The sequence below is a fragment of the Pinus tabuliformis genome, chromosome 6, assembly GCF_031772625.1.
Source record: "Pinus tabuliformis cultivar Carrire ecotype Pingquan chromosome 6, CPIR1, whole genome shotgun sequence".
In the NCBI taxonomy this organism is placed as follows: Eukaryota; Viridiplantae; Streptophyta; class Pinopsida; order Pinales; family Pinaceae; genus Pinus; species Pinus tabuliformis.
The window spans coordinates 1527311942-1527335833 of record NC_142292.1 but is presented as its reverse complement, the minus strand read 5'-3'; the positions used below and the strand labels follow the sequence as shown (position 1 = coordinate 1527335833).

Here is a 23892-nt window from a genome sequence, read left to right as displayed (position 1 = left end):
AACATGTCTCCCACAACCAACAAGAACATGCCAATGTGTTATTAAGGCTTGTAAATAAATGGAAGACTACCGCTAAATATTACAATATTATAGACGGAAAACCCCTATTCATAGGTTGGTGATTTCATCTATTTACAAAAATCATAACCCACAATTAAATAAAAACCATGTTCTACAACCATAGAACTTTATTTATTTTTTCTCAATATAAATCTAATCCAGCAACATGTCTCGCACAACCAACAACAACACAGAGTCGCGAGGCTGCAAATCCATAAAAGAATAGAAATCAATAACACAAAATAATAAGCCATATATACTTGCATAATAACAAAAAACTGCAATTGAATTCATACCATCCTTCAATAAATCCTCTCTCTCCTCTCTGCTGTGTTTTTACAGGCAGGGAAGATTCAACGTAGTGGAGAGGAGGAGCTTGGGTTGGATACCCTGATAACACCATCAAAATTATTTTAATGTAAATACAAATTATTTGTGATTGTCATTGAATAAAATAATTGACGAGATGAAAAAAAAGAGGAGCACAAGAGAGTCGAACTTGGCGGAGGAATTGGTTGAGGGCAGCCTACGGGTGGTGATGAAAACTTGATTTCAGTCATGGCCACTTTAGATTTGATTCGAACTCACAAAAATGAAGGGATAATGAGCAATAATAATGAAGCAAGGTTAGTCAAGACACAACTGAAAAATTAATGAGCCAGTCAGTTGAGCGGTAAAGAGTCGGTTATGAGATCAATGGAGGGTAACATTTCAATTGTCTAACACCTAATGTTGGCTTATGGGGGCCTAACCTAGGTTCAGAGTTATTTAGCCAAACAAATCCCTACACTACTAGCCCTTTTGGCATGAGCCCGTGGAGTGCGGACTGAAGTCTCACTTGAAGCAATATGGGGGGATGCTGGAACCAAGTTTCCGCACCCTTGCAATGGATGTGATATCGGTTTGGTCCAACTAAACCTCCTTTCATGCAAGTCATTTGTCACACTGTTATACCCTTTAGTACCTTCGCGATTTGTTATAATCGACTTTTACGCAGCCCTAACCAAGGGCTGAAGTCCTTTCGCATTGCTAAGGCAACAAACTGTGATATCTCCTAAACTACGCCAAGTATCTTACTTATCTTATTAACAGGTCTTGATTATCTTCGCGTAAACAGATATTATATCTTGTGTTCACATATCCAATATAATTATACACATTTGCGCATCATATAATCATTAAAAATGAAATTCATACCTAATATAACAGATGCATAAACCAAGAAATAAAGACGCTGAATTGATAGAAACTTATCTTTATTAATACTTCCACTATTTACAGACTCGACTTGCCCTGCGCACTCAGCTGCAAGGGTCTGTGCACTGAGATGCAGACTACTAGTTCTCTGCGCACTCAAATATAGAACCTCTTCCTACACTACGACCTAAAACTAGACCTTACACTTCAGAACTATCTCGCATACATCATATCTTTTCCATATTATGATCTGCTTAGCTACCTTAACTACTTAGAGCTTCACTCTATTCATACAATCCCATGGCCTGTGGGCCATGGTTAGATATTCTACATCCGACATTACATTATCAAAATTAAGGGTGGACAACCCTATGACTCTTTAACAAACTACGCGCTCCGCGCCCACAAAATGCGGAGTCTTTACATTAGAATTACAAAACTAACCAAAATCTGGGTTCTAAGCCCCAAAACTTTGCTTGGGGGATCCTGCGCCCAACAGGCTCCCAACAAAAACATCGTGACTCACCCTCAAGTCACTCTGTAGGTGCGGAGATCTTTGCATGAGGGCCTCCCAACTCTGATTGGATCGCTGCAAGTTCAGTAGCGCACTGAGCGATTGCCTGCTGAACTTCCTCTACACGATGTTCAATGACCACTATCATCAAAATGCTACCTTGAATCCTTTCCTGAGTTGCTTGCAGCTGCACGAGCTTTACTTCAATGGAGGTTGTAATGGTATACGCCTCATCAATCCATGGCTATAGGCGCGCTTTCAAAAGTGCTTCCTTATGCCGAGCAACATCCACATGCTCCTTGAGCACCTTTTCCTGCTACATCCTTGCGAGCCTTTTCCTGCTACATCTTTGTGTAAGGGCAACTTTCTGCGTGGTCCCTTTTACCTCATCGTATCTCTGCTATAGCTCGCATGCCTCTATCTCCAAGCACTCTATGTTCAGGTCCTCCTACAGGGTGGTGAGGACCTCGAACGACTACTCAAACAGCTTCCTGCAGTCTATCACTGCATTGTTAACAACCACCATTACTATTATGATCGTGGTGGTGTGCTATTCCTTAACCTTCGATGGAGTTGAAGGCTACGTCTTCAAATACAGTTCTGCTATCTGAAGGTTCAACTCCAGCTGAACCCTGGCCATTTCTGCTCTAGCGTCGCATACCCCTGCTACTAACTTTCGTACGCACGCCTCCATCGGTTCCTCTACTTGGATGGCCAACTCCGGGACCATCTAGTAGGCTTCCTCCACCACCTACACTATCTGTCTGTTCTGCGCCATTGCCTCATTGCGTTGCAGGCTCAACTGTTCAATGTTGATGCGCTGCTCACTCATTACCTGTAGCACACAACTCTCCCTGGCGCGTAGTTTTGCAGTGACTCCATCCTGCAAAATATAGAGCATCTCCCGAGGGAGCACAACCATGTTTAACCCAATGCCTTTCAATCTGCTGACCATAGGCCTGTCAGCCTCATTTTCTGTAACGAGTGCTCCATCTGGTAGCACTATTGTGTTGGTCATCCTGGTGCGCAACATTTCCTCGGCTGCGGATGTGCCAACTGCGAGGTTGGTTGACACTGTGCCAACCTACAGAGTGTGCACCTACAACTCCTATATTTTCATCTGGAGAGCCCCCAATACCATCTGGTGCTACTCCTCAAACTGTTGGAGGGCCTCTGTGGTGACGTCCCTCACTGTTTCGCCAATATCATGCAAGTCTCCTTCAGTAAGGGTGATAGGGTCAAAAGATGTTTTTGAGGCCTTTGTCTTCTTTCGCGGCCCTACCTGCTCTCTTGGGCGTGGACGTTTTAGCTGGGTGGATGTTGTCTGCAGGTTTGTGCCACCTTGTTCTGTGTCTATTTCTAGCTTAAGCGAAGGTGAATTCTGTCCTTCGCGCTCTTCTTCTGTTGTTCCTTAACCAACTTCGCAACATTGCGCACCACTTGGGCCTTAACCGCTGCTTCTTCCTTCTTGCATTTTTCCGCCAACTGCACCATCTACAGTTTTAGTTCTTCCTTCTTCCACTGCGTGGTAGACTTCTTTGCTTCCACGGCATATCAAACTAGAGTGCGCCACTCCGGTGGGTAAGACTCAAGGACAGTGAAAATTACATCGTCAATTGCTAAGTAAGGTAGCTCATGCCACAACTTCGTAGGGTCTTTCCCCGCCCTGATCAAGACATGGTGGAAGTCTGCTTTGAACTCCATGAAGCTCTACAGACTATTGTAGACTGTGGGTGATAACCACGGCTTGCGATTAATCCCTATTCTGATGTTCATCTCCATGAGAACCCAAAATATCTTGCTCTCCCTTATCCTCTGTGCATCCATGGTTTCCCACAGCAAAGTGTACTTCACTACCTCTGGAAGGTCCTGCGCGATCAACGAGAACTGGCTATCTTCAGGCAACTCCCATGCCACCAGTATTATCGACAATAGGAGCCATGCATAATGGAATGTTTTACCCTGCTCTTATGCCTCGCAATAGTTCTCAAGGAACTCACTGCATAGATAGTTTGCCTAGTTGAACTGGACCCCTTCTGCACATTGCGCTACTAGTGCAACCACCGGCGTGGGCACCTCATTCGCGCAGCACTTCCGCATCACCTTCCCTTCCAATATCTAAGTCATGACCTTAACTGCAGGGTTTTTGATGATGGAGATGATATACCCTTGCTTCTTCTTCTCCAACTTAAATTTCTTTTTCATGGCCTCTGCGATGGCCAAATCATCACTCTTTCCTTTTGAAATGTTCGTTGGGTCCTCCCCTATGCAAGGGAGCCATGTAATCCTGTGAATCAGATGGTCTGTGATGGGGATGGGCTCCTCCAGCCACAAGCACCCATCATGCACCAAGCAGAGCAGCTGCCTGATGACAAAAATGGTCACTAGGGCACGGTGGTAATGCGGCACCTAGAGCAGGTTTAGCAACTTGCTTTCTCAAAACCTCTGAGCCATTTGCTTGGCTCCAACTCTATCATTCCAGTCGACGCGTCTATATTCTGGTGCATTAGCTGCATGGTCGCTAAATGCGGGAACTTCTCGTGGTTTGTGAGATCCCAATGTTCAAATTTTAATACGAGAACCCGTCCCAAGTGTGCTCCTTCAAAAATAATGTTGTCAGGGAACAACGAAGTTTGTAGAGAGCTATTTCTCTCATCTATATCCTTGGGCACCTTGGCTTTACCCTTCCACGAAGGAACATATGCAGGTAACCTAGTGGGAGGGTCCGCACCCTGGGGTTCGACTTCCATCTCTACATCCTCCTCCTCAACCAGGATTTCTTCAAACTCTTCCTCCTCATCAGCCTCCAAATTAATGGCCTTCCCCTTTTCCTCCATTGTGAGCTTGGTCCTCAGCAGATTTCTAGGCGAGACGTGCACCAATATCATGGCCTTCTTATCCTTCTTAGGTCTTGGCATGCGTAGTGATTTAGGGATCTCAACGACAATCCCGACACTCTCTGGGGCTTCCACTTCTGTAATTGCCTGCATGGCATCCTCGGCAGTCATTGCTCCGGTATCCATTACTTCTTCGGGTGCTACCATAGTGTGATTCCATAGTTCTCTCAGCATCTTTGGTAATTGTTCAAGTAACGAACTTGCCTTCAGAATATCGAACAAGTCTTAGTTCATGAATATCTAAGCGCGCAACAACTCAGTTCTCAAATTACCAAGTGTTGTTTTTTGGACAGCCCTTTGTAATTTATAGCGGCTTTTGAATTTGAATTTGACCTTTCCCCCACATTCAATCCATTAATGCTAGATTGGTGGTAGATTTTCAGGAATCTAGCCCATAAAGTTCGCCTTAAATGCCTGTCGCCCGCTCCATTTGGTCTCAAACCAAGCATCACATTGTGAATTGTGACTTTAACGGTCACTCTCTAGCTGACCCACGCGCCAGCATAGCTACCCTCTCGCTGTTATAGACCCTATGACACTTTGCTACTGCATGCAGTCCTAACATCGCGCAGTCCCTGGGCAGAGTAGTTTATAGTACCGCGACTCCTTTCAGCTGCCTGGAGAACTAAGACTGTGCTTCGGTTGGCTAATCAGGTGGTCGGGCCACCTGTGTATGGCTTCAAATGACTTCCATTCACTTTTCCTGGGAAGGGCTCTCCATTTAACTTGACCAATTGTACCGTGCCTCCATCTATAATCTCCTTAATAACATACAGCCATAACCAATGCATTCTGAATTTCCCTGGGAATTTATCAAACTTACTATCATACAACAATACTAGATCATTTACCTTGAATGTGTGCAACTTGATATGTTGATCGTGCCAATCCTTTTCGCATTGCTTTTGGACCCGCTGGTGCAATCCAGCCAAAAATCGTTCTTCTTCGAGCTCTTCTAGCTATGCAAGCCTCTCCTCCAGGGCTCCATGATCCGTCGTACCTGTGAGCACTGCTATGCGTAGACTAGGAATGATGTATTCCATAGGCATTACGGCTTCCACTACATAGACAATCCTAAAAGTTGTCTGTCTCGTCAGTTTCTTGCATGTCGTCCAATAAGCCCATAATACTGTAGGTATGCGTAGATCCCAATCACTTAGCTGCACATTGCATACCTTGTTGAACACTTCTACGCGTAGAATCTTCTGCGCAGTTTCTCTTCCTACATAATGTCTTCCCAAAATTAAGATCCATCTGCAAGGTCACCCCCTGAACACATGCTTATTAACCATGTATTTTAGCACGGAGTTCGTGTGCATCTATGCAGATTGTGGCTCTTCCCCATATGTCTGCATCCACATGGCCAGATGCACGTGTATCATCCTGCCAATCATACTTGTCTATCAGTCGCACTTTATGCTTCCCAAATTGTGTGCACATCATTCTCCAACATTCACACCAATCACCAAAGCTTCCTTTTTGCGTACCCCACCATCTCACGGGCGTAGCGTGCAGTACCCAGTGCAAGGCTTGGAAGCGTTGCTTTTCTGGCACCTCTCTTTAAAATGCATCCAAGAAGGTATCTACCTCATTTAGACCATCATAAGTAGGCATATCTCTTACTTCTGTTGACACGTAGTGCAATGACCTTGTCATCATATTGTAGTTCAACGTAGTTACTTCATGTAACTGATTCTGCCATTGTTCTACTTCTTCGTCGAAATCCGAAGTGTAGGAACTTTCGTGCTCCCATGTAATCTATCCATCCATAGTGGGATTCACCCAATCTTAGTCTCAAGCCATTATCTTGTAGATGCAGTCCAGATCATCATCACTTTCATAGTCGCGGACCGGCTTCATATAGCGCGATCCTTTAGCAGGGTCCAAGAGTATAATTACGTGCACTAACTTCTTTTCAGAGATCATTTTTCGCTTCTTCATATTAATTACGCCGTTCATATCAGTGGCCCAGTCAATTAATAGGAGTGCGGGGTAGGGATTGATGTCATCAACAATCTATATTACTTCGAAATCTACTAGTGCGCTCGTTCCCTCAATATCCACGATTATTCCCTACAATCGCCCCATAGGTATTATTTTTTGTTGATTTTCCATTCTCAGTTGAATTGAAGACCATTGTAGCACAGGTCTTCCCATTCTCTCCAATGTCTGCTTCGGTAGAACATTCACATTTGATCCCAAATCCAGATTGGCTTGATCCATCTCATATTCTCTGATCTGCGCGGTGAGTCTCATTTCATGGCATGTCCTTGTCTTATGCTTTCCTATCTTCCAGACTACGCACGGTTCTCCTGGCGAGGTCCCATCACATCTATTGATAAGTTCCTGTAGGCCTTTCACAACCTTACTGTCGTGTAGCAACTTCATACATGTTTTAAGGAAATTTTTCAGCATGGATGGGTCCATTTCCGGCTTCAGTTTATCTTTGCTTCCTAAAGTGGAGGCATCAGTGAAGCTCTTCTTGTCTTCCATGAAGGTTTCCCAAGCACACTTCAAATCAAACTCTCCTTCCTTCGCCGAAGCTTTGCGAACCCAAGTACTATATTTGGTTTGTTTGCTTTTGTCATCTCTCATAGCAATTCCACTTTAGAGCACAATGTTGACATTCGGGTCTTCCTCGCGTGGCTCAGACCTCATCATCTACAGGTTCTGAGTCAGGGAAGGCAGTAGCGCTCCTTTGTCACGTATCCTAGCTATCAACATAGGACAATCTTTTGTCTTATGATTGAACAACGTGAAATACTTGCACAACAGGCGTGTTGGATTGGTACAATCGCGGGCATAGTGTCCTGGCCCTCCACAATTATAACAAATCAATTTTCTGTGACCTCTACCAAGTCCTCCTCCACCTCGGCCTCGTTTGCACCCCTGGAATCCTGTTTGCACCATTCCTACATTCTGGTCAAGGGGCCGCGTTTCAGCCTGAACCCTGTAGGTGGGGGTTCTATCCATCATCAACTAATAACTTCTGCAGGTACACTCTTCATGTCCCACTGACCTGCAAAAGTTGTAAAACAATTGTTGCGAGTTTTGCGTATATTTTTGTAACAAGTGACAATTGTTTGTGGCATGTTTTCCAGCGATTTGACAGATCATGCACCACAAAGCATGTGCCACGCTAGGTCCTGCTTGAGCTTCCAGCCTTAAAGGCATCGGTCCTCCTCCTACGACGTAATTTGTAAAAACCAGGCAGTGGTGTTTGTCATGACCCTGGCTCTTGCATTTTATGCACCACACTTCTTCGCGTACTCCTAGTCGAACCATCCTATCCTGTTGGAGACTCTGCATCTCAAGGCACAGATTCTTCAGTTGCGCATGGATTTGCTGAACTCCTAGATTAGGGTCTTGCATCTGGGTCTCATGTAGCCTCATAGTGATCTCTAAGGCCTTTGCCTAAGTTGTTAACTTCTATTGTGATAGCCATTCCTTAAATGTGGTAGTAACGAAGCTACGAACCACTTGCGATGTTGTCCATCTGTCAGATTCATATTTGCTTCGCAAATCATACATTTCAGCCTCTGATCCAGCTCCCAAGGAGTCTCACCTGGTAGCATCGTAATCTCTTTAAATCCAATGATCAACTATGCTTCAAATTTAGGCTTGCTAAATTCTCTATTTAGCGTTGCTTGGATATCCGCGCCTCTCGCATTTGGGTTATTGTTGGAGTAATTAATATACCAGGTTAGCATGTGATCCTGTAGGGCGCTAACCAGTGTCACCTTCTTTATATGGTCATCTATAACACCTTGCGCTTCCCATACAACCCTTACAATGAACTAGAATTGGTTTGGATCCTCATTTCCCAAACCTTTGAACACAGGCAACTTCATTGTGCTTGCCATATTGAATCGCAGTGGTGGTGGAGTTGGTACGGGTGAAGATAGAGGTGATGGTGATGAAGCCAGTGGTGGTGTGGGTGGAGGTGGTATTCACAGAATTCTTTGTCTTATCAGATGGATAGCAATTCGCAGAGAGACCTACGCAAGCTCTTCCTCATCTCCTTGTAGAGGTGAAATCAAGGGGCTATTTTCTGGACCCTTATTTCCTTCGTCCCTGTAAACCCTTCCACTTCGCGTAGCCCCGAACATCAAGGTAACTGCATAACCCACTTTTCGCACAACAAATCTTTAATCCAAGTATTCAAACACTTTACGTACTTACCTCATGGTCATTTGAGAAAGCATCGCTCTGCCTCGCTGTAGCTGACTGAGGTGTCAACCGCGAACTCAGTAGTGAATCCTTCTATAATACGATCGAGCCAATAATTGACAACGTGTGGGATCTTATCCTCCGATGCTTCTAATCTTTACACCAGCTCTAGGGTCCACACAATAGGACCATCAAGTTTCCACCTTCCTTGGATATCTGCTAGCTTCGCAATCCACTCATATAGATTAGTAAGGAAGGACACAAAAAATATTTCGTGGATATCTATATACAGGTAGCTGTCTAGCCACTCTTCTTTTGATAGTCGTGGGTTCCTGTTCTCCTGCGTCGTGAACTCGTGATTTTTTCTGCCTAACCAGCATTCAATTTCTTTCTTAATTGGATTTCAATGATACGACATCATACATCTCTCATGCAGATTCTGATTCCAGCAACATAACCATTTGTTGGCTTATGGGGGCCTAACCCAGGTTCAAAGTTATTTAGCCAAAACAAATAGCTACACTACTCGCCCTTTCGGCATCATCTCGTGGAGCGCGGACTGAAGTCTCACCCGAAGCAGTATGGGGGGATGCTAGAACCAAGTTTCTGCACCCTTGAGATGGATGTGATGTCGGTTTAGTCCAATTAAACTTGATTTCACGCAGGTCGCTTCGCGCACTGTTCTACCCTTCAGTACCTTTGCGATTGTTATAATCGACTTTCGCACAGCCCTAACCAGGGGCTGAAGTCCTTTCGCGTTGCTAAGGCAGCGAACTGTGATATCTCCTAAACTATGCCAAGTATCTTACTTATCTTATTAACATGTCTTGATTATCTTCGCGTAAACATATATTCTATCTTGTGTTCACTTAGCCAATACAATTATACACATTCACGCATCATATAAGCATTAAAAGTGAAATTCATACCCAATATAACAGATGCATAAAACAGGAAATAAAGATGCAGAATTGATAGAAACTTCTCTTTATTAATACTTCCACTATTTACAGACTCGACTCACCCTGCGCACTCAGCTGTAGGGGTCCACGCACTCAGCTGCGGACTACTAGGCCTCTGTGCACTTAGCTGTAGAGCTTCTTTCTATGCTACGACCCAAAACTAGACCTTACTCTTCAGAACTATGTTGCATACATCATATCTTTTCCATATTGTGATCTGCTTAACTACCTCAACTATCTATAGCTTCGCTCTATTTATACAATCCCATGGTCTGATCTTCCACAGCCGACATTACATTATCAAAATTAAAGGTGAACAACCCTATGACTTTTTAACAAACTATGTGCTCCGTGTCCACAAAATGTGGAGTCTTGACATTGGAATTACAAAACTAACCAAAATTTGAGCTCTAAGCCCCAAAACTTCCCTTGGGGGATCCCGCGCCGACCACCTAATCTAATAGTGCATAACAACGACAGTGAGAATCAGAGAAAAGTTCATTTCAAAGAGAAACACCTTACAACATAATTACAATTATAAATACAAAATTCCAAAAATAATTTTTATATTCTTTTAGTCCATTAAAATATCTTAATATTTTTACTATTTTCAATTAGAATTATGATCAATTTCCAAATTTTTAATTTTCACAACATGTTTTAACTTTTAACTTTTAGTCCATTAAAATATGCTAATATTTTCACTATTTTCAATTAGAATCATGATCAATTTACAAATTTTTATTTTTTACAACATATTTTAATAAAATTTAAATTTAATTTATAAAATAATTTACATAAATAAAATTTACAATTTCAATACATTTTTAAAACTTTTTAAAACTCGAAACAATAGTAATAATAAAATTTCAATGCTTTGTATAGGCCAAGAGTGTGTCGAAACCCTATAGTCTATAGAAATTCCATAGTAGAGGAGCAACCATACCCCTCACCTTTCTCCCTTTCTGGTTGGGATTTCCGTATAAAGTGCGGATATTGTGGTATTCATTGTTTTAACTCGTTTATAATATTAATTTATAATAACAAATCAATTTTATATGATAGAAATAGTTTGCAAAATTTTATAATATTTGTTATAATAAATTATTTAATTAAAAAAATACATAATAATTTATAAATTTATAGTTAGAAAGTTTAAGAATAAATTGATTTGGTTATGATAATTTAAAATAACATTATATAATTGATGTTATCAGAGAGTTATCAACCAAATGGGAATGGTACTGAGTTCTTATTTTTTAGGTGGTTGCAAAAACTATTTGATTTTAAAAAGGGTTATTCAAAATATTTTTTTTATCGGAGTATATTTTTAATACTTTAAATTTTTATATATGTAGTAAGTATGTACTTTTTTTTTTTAAATGTGAGTGATTTTCATGTCATTTTTTAAAAGTGTTGATGCAACATCAACTCTTTTTTTTTGGGTTTATTTTTTACGCTCCAAATTTTTTGATATATTAAGTATGGATCATTTTTTTGAAACGTTGGTGATTTTCGAGCTGATTTTGAAAAGCGTTGATGCAGCGTCAGTTTTTTTTTTTTTTCATTGGCATATTTTCGAAACTTTAAATTTTGTAATGCCTTAACTATACACATTTTTTTAAAATGTTGGTTATTTAACTATTTTTCAAGTTATCTTTTTTTCTTCGTTGTTTTATCACTGAGATATCTATTTTTTAAGTGTTTTTCAATTTTGTGTTTTTTGTTTATTTTTAAATATTTTTCTACAATGAAATTTTTGGTTTTTTTGCAAAGTTAAAATAATAATAATAATAATATTTTGACGTTAATTTTTTTTTATAGATTTATGTATCATTAATTAATACTTCAACGCATATGAAAAAATTGTGACTAAAAAATAATAATTTTGAATAGTTGACAAAAAAAATACATATTTTGCGTGTATATATATAGTTGCTAAAAATGGCATTTCAAATAAAGAATTTCTATAATTTTTTTTGAAAAAATGGTAACTTTCATAGAAATTTTATGAATTTTATGTTAAAAAATGATAATATTTGATGTTTTTTCCAAAAATAATGATTCACATAAAATTTTAAATAAAGGTGTGTGTATATATATATATATATATATATATATATATATATATATATATATATATATATATATATATTATATTAAAGATAACATTAAAAAAATAATAATAATAATTAAAAAAAAATTGAAAGCAAAATTTAATTAAAAAAATAATAATCATTAAAAAGCTAAAAAAAAAAATAATTTTAAATTAAAAAAAAATTTGTCATTTCACAAATTAAAAAATAAAAAAATAAAAAATTAAAGGCATATATGTATATAACATTAGTATTGTTATTGAGGAGAAAGGAGGACGGCTCATGTTTTCTTTAGGGTTTCGTTTTCCTACTTGACACCGCCACTTTGAACAACCCCCTTGAAGGTTTCCATAACAGATCAAAGAGAGGGGGTTTTGAGCTTATTAGTAGGATCAAACAGTGTCGAGGTTACGGATTACATTTTCAGGTGGAGGCATGTCTGCAATTGTGGTGCTCTGTGTATAAGGTACCTTTTGCCGTAGGAAGATGTGGCTCGATGGTCATCTTTTTCACTACGACTTGTCTAAAGAAGGAACAATGCATCAATCTCGTTGCTTAGTGGCCTGTGGTCAATGATGAGAGTCCTCTTTCTCTATTGGTGGGGATGAAAATGGATGGTTGGGCTAGTTCTGCGAGAGCATGGGCGACCAAAAGGGTTAGCTGCAATCCAAACAAATCAATCGATGGAGCAGTAGTCGAAAAAAACCCTCCTCGCCATGGTCAGAAGCGATGGATGTTGGAGCGGCATGGCCATACCCCCCGCGCCCAGCTCAGACTGGCCTCCTCACAGTTTGAATTTTTGGATAGAAACTGGATTGGATCAGTGGGGTTTGAATAAAATATGCTCTAGATCTACATCTCATGCTTTTTGTTGGATACCTACATGCATCAAGGATCCTTTTCATCTTGTATGACGGAGAGCCCCCTCCTCTCATAAAAAACACCACATCTATCGATTAGGTCCAGATCTAAATGAGAGACAAGTAGAAGGGAGATCACAGGGCGTAGATCCAGATGTGGAGGAGCTATATCATATTTTTATCAAAATCATTACTGGAAAATCGATCTTGCTAAGGGTTAGGGGAACAGATCTAGTGACAGATCTGAAGTAGAGTACCCAAAAGATCACAGGTATTCCTACTCCATCACAAATTCTAATTTTTTCAGGGAAAGCACTGCAGGACATGATTCATATGAAAGATAAAGGTATTCAAAGGAATTATACCTTAAGTACTTTACGCATGCTCATCCGTCACAAGAGATTCATGGAGCAGACTGGACTTGTCAAAGCTTTAGCTCCCATTCATAATGTTTTACTGAAGTCAGGGTTAGAATATTTATTAGATATTAAGCCTGAGGCTCTACAAGGATCCAAACAGAGGTGGAAGGCCTTAACCGTGGAAATCAAAAACAAGGAGCCCTTCAATCATCAAAATTTTGAAGCTGCAATGGATAAGGCAGAGGATTACACCAATATGGTATTAGAGGAGGATCCTAATTGGATAGGAGGTAGATACATGTATTCAATAATTTTGTGCCATCAAAATTACTATAAGGTTGAGTATGATATGACTAAAGCAGGTAAGTAAGTCGTTTTTGACAGTGTTGGACCCGCCAACATTCATGAGATCACCCTGGTATGAAGTCCCAACTAGACCTCACATTGTTTGGTGTGGGAGTCCGATCTGATATGATGGCCCGGTTGCCATTATCTTAAGGATTTGCGTCAACTCTTGCAGTTAGCATAGGAAAGTGGTATGCTTTGTCTTCGAGAAGTGAGGTTTGCGTGCCTGGTGAGTGTAAGTGTCACTTGTGTCAATGGTTCTTTCACTGTCAAGGGAAAGGGTGAGAGTGAGTCCCAAGTTGGTTGGGAGTAGTCCCAACGCTACTAGGAACACACAACACAACAAGACATGCACAGCTTCTGGCAGAGCAATCCACACAGATGCGGTAATCACAACACACAAGGGAAGATAACATGCATCACACTCAGCGGATTAGTCCACACAAATGCAATGGTTGTTTACAACAAGTTTTATGTGAAAGGTCTATCTGATGTCAGGGAGAGTAGTCTACACGGGCGAGACAATGTTAACAACATATACAACACATTTTCATTAATAGATTATGCATTACAACAAGTGAAATAATTCAAATGTAGAACACAGGTTAAAGAAACATGCATCACAAGTGTTAAAGATTAGTCTTACAACAGTTACAATACATGTGTGAAAACGTGTTGGCCTGTTAGCATGCTTTTGAATTAAGCGAAAGTTCCAAGAAATATCGTTACACCATACATCACTAACCCCATGTGAGGGGTGTTAGAGCCACTACTTACTCCTCAAAGAAAATATTACAAACTCTCTTGGCTATCTGGGAGGAGTTAAGGTGAGAAGTCCTTTGCATGTACAAATGAGGGGGTATTTATAGCCAAGTGTGAAACTGACCCTTGTGGTTTTTCAACAACCCTCATGATTGTTTGACTTCCATGAATTTTCAACTTTAAATGACTCTTTTTACAACAAGTGGGTCTCTTGGACTTCCACGTTACATTACATTGATTTGACAACATGGCCCATGGTGGGGATGTGGACAACATGACTCATGACATGAATCGACATGACAGTGCTGGTACATTTGTGCTGCTGCTAGAGTGCATGTCGAGCTGTAGTGCTGCTGGGTGATGGATGTCTTCATGGTGTATCACAACTTCACCTTCGCATGGAAAAGTGTGCAAAGTATTCGATGGTCATTGGTTCACTTAATGTTGTTTTGGCACGTTTCTCATTTCTTGTATGTTGGAAGGCTTGATAGGCTCATCTGTTCGTGAAAGGTGCATGTTCATCCTGTTGTTCATCCGTGAGCACGTCTTACATGTTTGCTCATCTATCCGTCCGTGAACACATCTTTGCATGATCATCCGTTCGCAAGCACATCTCTTCGCATGCATCGTTCGTTTATTTGTTGGTGAACCTATCATTTTGCATGTTCTTCCTTCATTCATCCCATTCGTTGTTGCGTCACGTTTGTTGGTGTACCTGTACCTATAGTCACTCATGAAGAGATGACATCAAATCCAAAAACCTCCTAGTCTACCAGGACACAATTATCATTTTGGATGCAGGTGACCAGGAAAGGTAGCAAGGTTGCGAGGTAGGATGATGGCTTTGGGCACAGCTGATGAAAACTGCACAAGAGTCACTGTGTGATGAAGATGGGCAATCTGAGTCGACAATGACTGTCTGCGAGGTATGGCTCGGCTGGAGGGGAAAACTGTGCAAATTTTGGGAGGAACAGTCCGGGCTGCAGGAAGGCAAGGCAGAAAAAATCTGTGCATTTTCTGGAATGAGTGGGAAGCGGGGTCTTAACAGCAAAATTTGTGCAATTTCTTGGAGGAACATGCCGAGCTGCAAGGAATATTGGTAGACAGGATCTACACAATTTTTTTGAGGAACAGACCAGAGCTTGGCAGCCAAAACTGCGCAATTCTTGGAGGGAACTAGCCACTGGCTGCTGGGTCACTAGAAGCAGAAACTGCACAATTCCTAGAGGGAAATGGTAGTCAGATATTGGGAGCTTGACAGTAGAAACTACGCAATTCTTGGAGGGTACTAGCAGTCTAGTGCTGGGAGTTGTTGGCAAGAGAAATTGCACTGATGCTGGGAGACCAACCTACTGATCATCTTTGCACAATTTTTGAGAGGGCTTGTTCATGAAAATTGTTCAATTTTTTGGATGAGCAGTCGGTTGACTATCAGGAGGACTGGCTAGAAAACCTACATAATTTTATGAGGGAGACAGGGATGGAAACTGGGTGTCTGTCTGGCCTGTCTGCGCAACTTCTTCAGTCAGCGGAGCGGGCAAGGTCAGCAACCTCTGCGCAATTTTTTAGGGGATTCAGTCCTGGGATGGCTGTCAGGTCCAGCTCTCCAGGTAGCCAACATGAAGGTTGATTGGATTTCTTGCGAGCAACATAGCTTGAAATGACTTTCTTGGTGCTTATTCATTGTTGTGGGTGATAGTCGATCGAGTTGATGGCGGGGTGATGGTTCGTCTGTCAGAGGGGAGTCCGATTGTCAAAACTTTAGGAAATTGATTAAGTGTGTGAGAAATTGAAAGACGCATATGTGATCTTACAACAGACACTTGCATTACTCGACAATGAGATGACTCAAACCATCCAGACATATATGTACACCATGATTGACCGATGGTGTAGGCGACAAGCACGACACTTATGATTGATCGTTGGTCGACTATGGAAACGCTTGCACGGAAATGAATGTGACTCCATGTGTGAGTGCGACAGATGTTTCATAGCGAACACAACAAGTACACACGAATTGAAGACTTTGAGCATAACTAGAACATGGCCGCAAGCATGACTTTGACATCAACATGCAAGACCTGGTGAAATGAACAAGCAAGGTGAATGCGAAGACTCACTCAAGCTCACAGAGTGAACCCGAGTGTATGCAACCATCAAGTGAAACTCTCAAGGGAGGCTCCGAATTTGGGTGCAGGCAAAAATTTTGGAGGGTGGTTGTGGCTGCTACAACATTTGGCGACACACTAGTAGAACTCCAGCTTCTCTGTTTTGGTTCATTGATAGCATAGGGCCTTAGCCTTTCAGGGAGTATTGAAATGTTATGCAGGTTACTTTGGCTTCCCCACTTACCCCATGGACATACGTGGTTCACCTTTTTCCAACTCAATCAAACACAATCAAAATTTCAGCTTGATCATAGTGTTTCAAATCCGAGATGAGTAGTTTAGCTCGTGAGTTGAAGATTTTGAGAGTATAAGTTTTCATCTCTAGTGTTGCTCCACTTTGGCTTCCCCACTTACCCCATGGACATATGTGGTTCACCTTTTTCCAACTCAATCAAACACAATCAAAATTTCAGCTTGATCATAGTGTTTCAAATCCGAGATGAGTAGTTTAGCTCGTGAGTTGAAGATTTTGAGAGTATAAGTTTTCATCTCTAGTGTTGCTCCACTGCCAGCAAGCTTGGACAGTACCCCGGTGGAGTCACACAGAAACACATACATTTCTCCACTACCAGCGAAACTGGTCAGTACCTTGGTGGAGTTGCATGCTTAACCTCTCTACCCAGGAAGCCTTTCTCTTATTTCACCTTTGTATTTTTCAAGAGGACTGTGCATAGGAACTTATTTATTTTTGGGGCGGAAGAGGGATCCCAACTTATTGAGAGCAGAAGAGGTTTTTCCTTTGGAGAAGAATGTAGGACCTCTAACATAGGTTTGCTCGTTTAGATTATCCCCTTCTTTGTTTCTACTAGTTGGATGAGCTTGAACACACAGAGCAGAAAGTTGAGTACAGGCATGGGGCTTCCCAGTGTGGACATAGGTTCATGGTTGGGCCAAAACTTCCCTTGTAGACGGTTCACATTTTTCGTCAAGACTTCATTAGTTGAAGGTTATAACCAAGCACAGAGAATACGAACACAAGACTGACCAAGTGCTGCAATGTCACGAGTCTCTTCAAACTTCAGCCACATACTCTATTCAAAATCCATAACATAGTAGCTAGTAGCACTTATTTCTAGAAACAAAAATAGTAATATATCAAGCAAAAAAAACGAACGTAAAAAAAAATAGCAAGAAGAAAAAAAATAAAAATAAAAATAAAAAATAAAATAAAATAAAATAAAAATAAAAAAAATGGTGAAAACAAAGATAATAAGGAAAGTAAACAAGATGAAAACAACAAGCAGCAACGAGACTATCTACACGGCACGGGGCATGGCCCGGCCTGTTGGAAGTAACAATTGAGATTTTGGCCATTGACAGGAAGGTGGTCAACCCTCCCATCAAGTGATTGTAGATGGCATGTGTGTGTGCCAAGTTTCTCATGGACTAGTATAAATCCACTGGGTTCCGCTACTGGAACCTGATGGTATTCCAAAAGACCTTGAAGTGAAGACGACACCACTGCTTCACATATTGCATGCAATATAAGCTTAGATGATGGCACGGGGTAGTTGTTTTTATTCTAAGAGTGGTTCAAGTTCCTGAAATTAATGCGTAAGCAGATTTCCCCAAATTTCTTACATGCAAAATTTAAATTAAAAACCCAAATATGATGATGAACTTTGCAAGTAATCCAATCATCCAAAATGTTAGTCAAATTTTTCTATATAAGGAGTCAACAACATATGTGTTTTACCTAGCCTTTGTTGCAATGGCTTGTCTCCTCCTTGACTTGGAATCCCATGTTGAATTTCTCACATTTAGTGTGTAGTCAGGTCACCTTCTGCCCGTGTAGACACATCTTGGTACTATTTGATCAAGAGGTCAAAGACTTGTAGCTGCTGCGGTGTGTAGCTTGTACCGAGACTGTCTATCTTCAGATCATGATTGGTTCCCGGGTTGCTCTATTCGTTTGTAGTGGTGGTCCTATGGGTTCCGCTGTTTCTTGGCCCTTGATAGAAATTATGTTCTGCAAACCATAGAGCTTGTTGAGGGAAACCACACCCTTGGGAACGCGGTTTCCTTTCTTGCCATTGGTTGTAGTTTTCAAAGGCTTCTTATGCTCGTCTTCATCAGCTATTGTGTCTTTGAAAGCATCAACATTGTTCACAAGGTGCAGTACCACTTTGAGTGTGACCATGTTGAGGTTGGTGGCCCTTTGTAAGCCCAACACGAGTGCTTCATACTCAGCAACGTTTTTTGTGCACTCGAACTTCAAGTAGCTTGAAATCATGCATTTTTTGTTGTTTTGGGCGACTACAATATACCCAGTTCTTGAGACGTCGTGTGTTTTTTATTTGTCAAAATCCATGGCACACAACTCATCTGTACACAGACTGTTTCACATGCTAGTACTGCTACTACTACTGTTGTTAATGCTACTGCTACTAATGTTACAGTGTGCTATACATGTTTCATTCCCGTCAGTTGGGTAATGAAGGAGACCCAACTATAGGTCTGGTGGGGTTGGAGCTGGTCGTGCAGGATAACACCCCAATGTTGTATCTAGGAGGCAGTTGACAAACATGAGTTTTGCAAAGGCCAAGGGTTCATTCTCACAATTAAGGGGAGTGACATTGTGCTGCATATACCTCTCAGACACTATCCGGATTTGGTTGCATTTTCCCTTGTACGAAAGCCACATGTGAGACTAGTCTGCAGCAAAGTATTTGTCTAGCTTGTTGGACCAGTCCCTGCTGAGTAGTAGACTGTATGCTTCTGGTATGTCCACAACATCTATGTTGATGCATTGGTGGAGTTGACCGTCAAGAGATAGCCGGATGATCACGTCTCGTAGTTCACCAATGGTTGATACTGATGTTCAATCAAGCTGGATGATCCGTGTGGATGTATCGCTCCATTGTGCAATGATATTTTTCACAATGGAGAGTTGCATGACGTTGGAATCTGCACCGGAATCAATCAAGAAGTTGTGAAAATTGCAGTTGAAGATTTCAAATGATAGCAGGAATCGAGGGAAACCTAAGTTTGCTTCTTCCATCCAGAGTGTGTTGAGCACAGTAGAAAGTGATCTAAGAGGTGTGCTTGCTCCATTTCTGGTAGAGGCTACACTGTCCATTTTTGTCTGTCCCAATGCACGCAATAGGATGTCTCGCTGACTCTGGATCTTAGCTAACTTGAACAAACTGATGTTCTCCTGAGTTTTCTTCATGTCATCTACAATGTTGTATTCCAGAGGTGGTAGACTCGCCAAGGTGTCCAGGGTAGAACGCATGTTCGTGTTGTCGCGTGGAGAGTTTTGTAGCTTGCTGCCCATGGATGTACTCTTGTCGGCCATTGTCTTTCCAGACTTGTTTTGTGTTTTCTGCTTTGGGGAGGCTGGTGGGTCAGCCTTCCTCATTAGCAGTCTCATATTTTCTTGCATTTCCCCAAGTGTAGGGGGAGCCTCTTTACTCCTAATATTGTAACGATCATTTTTCTTTTGGGGCTGCTTTTCGGTGTTCGTATTTGACATTGTTTGTGAGCATTAATATGTGTTCACCACATGCCCAGGACTTGATGCTTCATCAGGTGCAATACCTTCGTCATTATCTCCATCCAGCTGCTCCTGCATACTTTTGCATTGAATGTATGATTGTATACCGAGTTTATGACTGGCTTCCAGTGCGAACAGAATTTCTCGGGGTGATGTTCTTCGTGGAATGAATAGAACTCGGGATCTGTGCACTCGGGATCTGTGTTTTGAGCGAACCAATTGCTGCCAGATGAACTACTTCCCTGTCTCTGTCTAGGCGGATGGCTTCTTGTAGTTGTGTATGTTTTCTATTGTTTAAGCTAAGACACTTCCATTGTTAAGTTCTTGACGAGGCGAGTGAGGGTTTCAATATCATTTGCTTCCTTGTCTCTACCCTTTCTTGCCATCACTTGGGACTTCCTGCTCGGATCTCCGGATTCATTTGCTGGTTCATCATCCTTGATGACTCTAATCGTACGCAGGTCTTTTTCGACAACAATAGCCTCTTCGCAGTTTTCCAAGAGTGTTTGTTTCACAGTTCACATGACGAACTACGTAATGCAGGTCGGCAGTGTGGACATGTAATAATCAACAGCGATGGAGTGATGAGGTTTGGTGTCTGTTGCAAATTTGTTCAATATGCGTGTAAACCTCTAGTTGAAGTCTTTTACCTTTTCTTTCCCCTCCATCTTCAGGCTTCCCAATACTTTCAGTAACATAATTGGGGTCTCATTATCAGCAAAATTTTCAAGGAATATGCATTTGAATGTACCCCAGTTTTGTATGGATTTTGGTGGAAGGCTGTGATACCATGCAACTGTGCAACCGTCCAAGGTACATGGGAAAAATCTACAAGCTACGTCATCATCTCGTACCTCAAAGGCCTACAGTTGCATGTAGAAGTTATCCAAATGATCTTTTGCCTTCATCGTGCTATCACGTTTGAACTTGATGTTCATTCTATCCGTTCGGTTTGGCATATTGTGCAAAACAGTCAGGAGATCCAACGGTCCCTGAGTCATCCATTCCATATTTTGGCTAGACATCTCTTCTTCTTCTTCGTCCTCCTCCTCTCTTTTAGAATCTGATGGTTCTGGCTCTGATTCCATTGTTTCATCTCTGTCTCAGCCTCCTCCGCTATCTTCCCCTTTGCCTCCTATACGAGAGTCTAATCCCAAGATCACAAGAGTGTCTCATTTGCCTTGCCGGGAGACGAAGGTTCCTCTCCATCTTCAATAGCTTCTGCCAAACCTTCAAGTGTGGCAAGGACTACTTCTTCCATTGATGATACAACAACTCTTGTAGGAGTGGATTTGGTCTTCCTTGATGCGTATGGAAGATGTTGTATGCCTGGGATCAGTCTGATTGCTTTCGTGAACTGGCGAGTGATGGGACGGACAAAGTGAAGTTGATGATATGGAATCTCGTTTTCAATCCTGGTAGGTGAGGAGTAATCAACTGCAGAGTCGCGTGTAAGTGAGAGGGAGTGCAAGTTACTACCTTGACTAGATGGTTGATGAATGAGTGTGAGAGGATGTTCATCCATATACAACTCGCTGCCCTCCTTCTAGCGCCAGAAATGTTGACGGTGCTGGACCTGCCAACATTCAGGGGATTATCCTGGTATGAAGTCCCAACTAGATCTCACATCATTTGGTGTGGGATTCCCATCGGTTATGATGGCCTAGTTGCCATTATCTTAAGGATTTCCTCAACTCTTTCTTATCAGCACAGGAAAGTGGTTTGCTTTGTCTTCGAGAAGTGAGGTTCGCATGCCTGGTGAGCATAAGTGTCACTTGTGTCAATGGTTATTTCAATGTCAAGGGAGAGGGTGAGAGTGAGTCCCAAGTCAGTTGGGAGTAGTCCCAATGCTGCTAGGAACACACAACACAACAGGACATGCACAACTTCCTGTGGAGCAGTCCACACAGATGCGGCAGTCACAACACAGAAGGGAAGACAACACACATCACACTCAACAGATTAGTCCACATGAGTGCAACGGTTGTTTACAACAATTTTTATGTGAAAGGTCTCTCTAATGTCCGGGAGACTAGTCTACATGAGTGAGACAACATTAACAACATATACAACACATTGTCATTAATATGTTATGCATTACAACAAGTGAAATAGTTCAAATGTAGAACATAGGTTAAAGAAACATGCATCACAAGTGTTAAAGATTAGTCTTACAATAGTTACAATACATATGTGAAAATGTGCTACCCTGTTAGCAGGCTTCTGAATTAAGTGAAAGTTCCAAGACACATCATTACACCATACATCACTAACCTCGTGTGAGGGGCGTTGGAGCCACTACTTACTCCTCAAAGAAAAGATTACAGACTCTCTTAGCTATGTGGGAGGAGCTGAGGTGAAAATTCCTTTGCATGTACAAATGAGGGGGCATTTGTAGCCAAGGGTGAAACTGACCCTTGTGGCTATTTGACTACCCTCATGATTGTTTGACTTCCATGAATTTTCGAGTTTACATGACTCTTTGTACAAAAAGTGGGTCTCTTGGACTTCCACGTTACATTACATTGGTTTGACAACATGGCCCAAAGTGGGGATGCGGAAAACATGACTCATTACTTTACTCGACATGGCAGTGTTGGTACTTTTGTGTTGCTGCAGGAGTGCATGTCAAGTTGCAGTGTTGCTGGGTGATGGATGTCTTCATGTTGTATCACAGCTTCACCTCCACATGGCAAAGTGCGTGGAGTCTTTGATGGTCGTTGGTTCGCTTGATGTTCCTTTGGCACGTTGCTCCTTACTTGTATGTTGGAAGGCTTGACAGGGTCATCTGTTCTCAAAAGGTGCATGTTCATCCGTTCATCCGTTCATGAGCACATCTTGCATGTTTGCTCATCCATCCGTCTGCGAACACATTTTACATGATCATTTGTTTGCGAGCACATCTCTTCGCTTGCATCGTTCATTCACCCGTTGGTGAACCTGTCCTTCTGCATGTGCTCCCTTCATTCATCCCATTCGTTTGCGTGCCATGTTTGTTGGTGTACCTGTACCTGCAGTCACTCATAACGAGACGAATTCAAATCCAAAAAACCTCTGAGTCTACCATGACACATGATCATTTCGGATGTAGGTGACCAGAAGAGGCAGCAAGGTTGCAAGGTAGGATGATGGCTGCAAGCACTGCTGATGAAAACTATGCAAGAGTCACTTAGTGAGGAAGATGGAAATCCGAGTCGACGGTGACTATCTGCGAGGTCTGGCTCAGCTAGGGGGAAAAACTGTGAAAATTTTGGGAGGAACAGTCCGAGCTATGGGTAGGAAGGGCAGAGAAAATCTTTGCATTTTCTGGAATGAGCGTGTAGTGGTGGCTTGACAGAAAAAGTTGTGTAATTTCTCGGAGTAACAGGCTGGGCTATAGGGAAGATTGGCAAGTAGGATCTGCATAATTTTTTTGAGGAACGGGTTGGGAGCTTGGCAGCCAAAACTGCACAATTCCTAGAGGGAACTAACAACTGGTTGTTGGGTCACTGGCAGCAGAAACTATTCAATTCTTGGAGGGAATTGGCAGTCAGCTTCCAGGATCTTGGCAGCAGAAACTACGCAATTCCTAAAGGGAACTAGCAATATGCTGTTGGGAGATGCTGGCGAGAGAAATTGCATTGATGCTGGGAGGTCGACCTACTGATCATCTTTGAACAATTTCTAAGTTGAGCAGACTGCTAGGTAGCAGAGGGTCTGCTCATGAAAACTGCACAATTTTTTGGATAAGCAACTGATCAACTGTCGGGAGGAATGGCTAGCAAAACTGCTCAATTTTCCGAGGGAGACATGGACGGGCACTGGGTGTCTTTCTGACTTGTATGCGCAACTTCTTCAGTCAGCAGAGCTGGCAAGGTCAACAATATCTATACAATTTTTTAGGGGAGTTAGTCCTGGGGTGGCTGCTTGATCCAACTCTTCGGGTGGCCAGCATGAAGGTTGACTGGATTTCTTGCGGGCAACATAGTTTTAAATGACTTTCTTGGTGCGTCTGCGCTATTCT

The 23892-nt window shown here is 41.9% G+C and overlaps 1 protein-coding gene across 1 annotated transcript; it reads right to left on the bottom strand.

Moving 5' to 3' along the window:
- Positions 1 to 188: 188 nt before the first annotated feature.
- LOC149264543 (protein CYSTEINE-RICH TRANSMEMBRANE MODULE 4-like) lies at positions 189 to 620 on the bottom strand. The gene is made up of 3 exons (XM_089399421.1): positions 560 to 620; positions 357 to 450; positions 189 to 264 (listed from the first exon to the last, which is right to left on the bottom strand). Exons 1-3 carry the CDS (start codon positions 618 to 620, stop codon positions 189 to 191), a joined length of 231 nt encoding a protein of 76 aa, XP_089255547.1.
- Between the last annotated feature and the right edge of the window lie 23272 nt (positions 621 to 23892).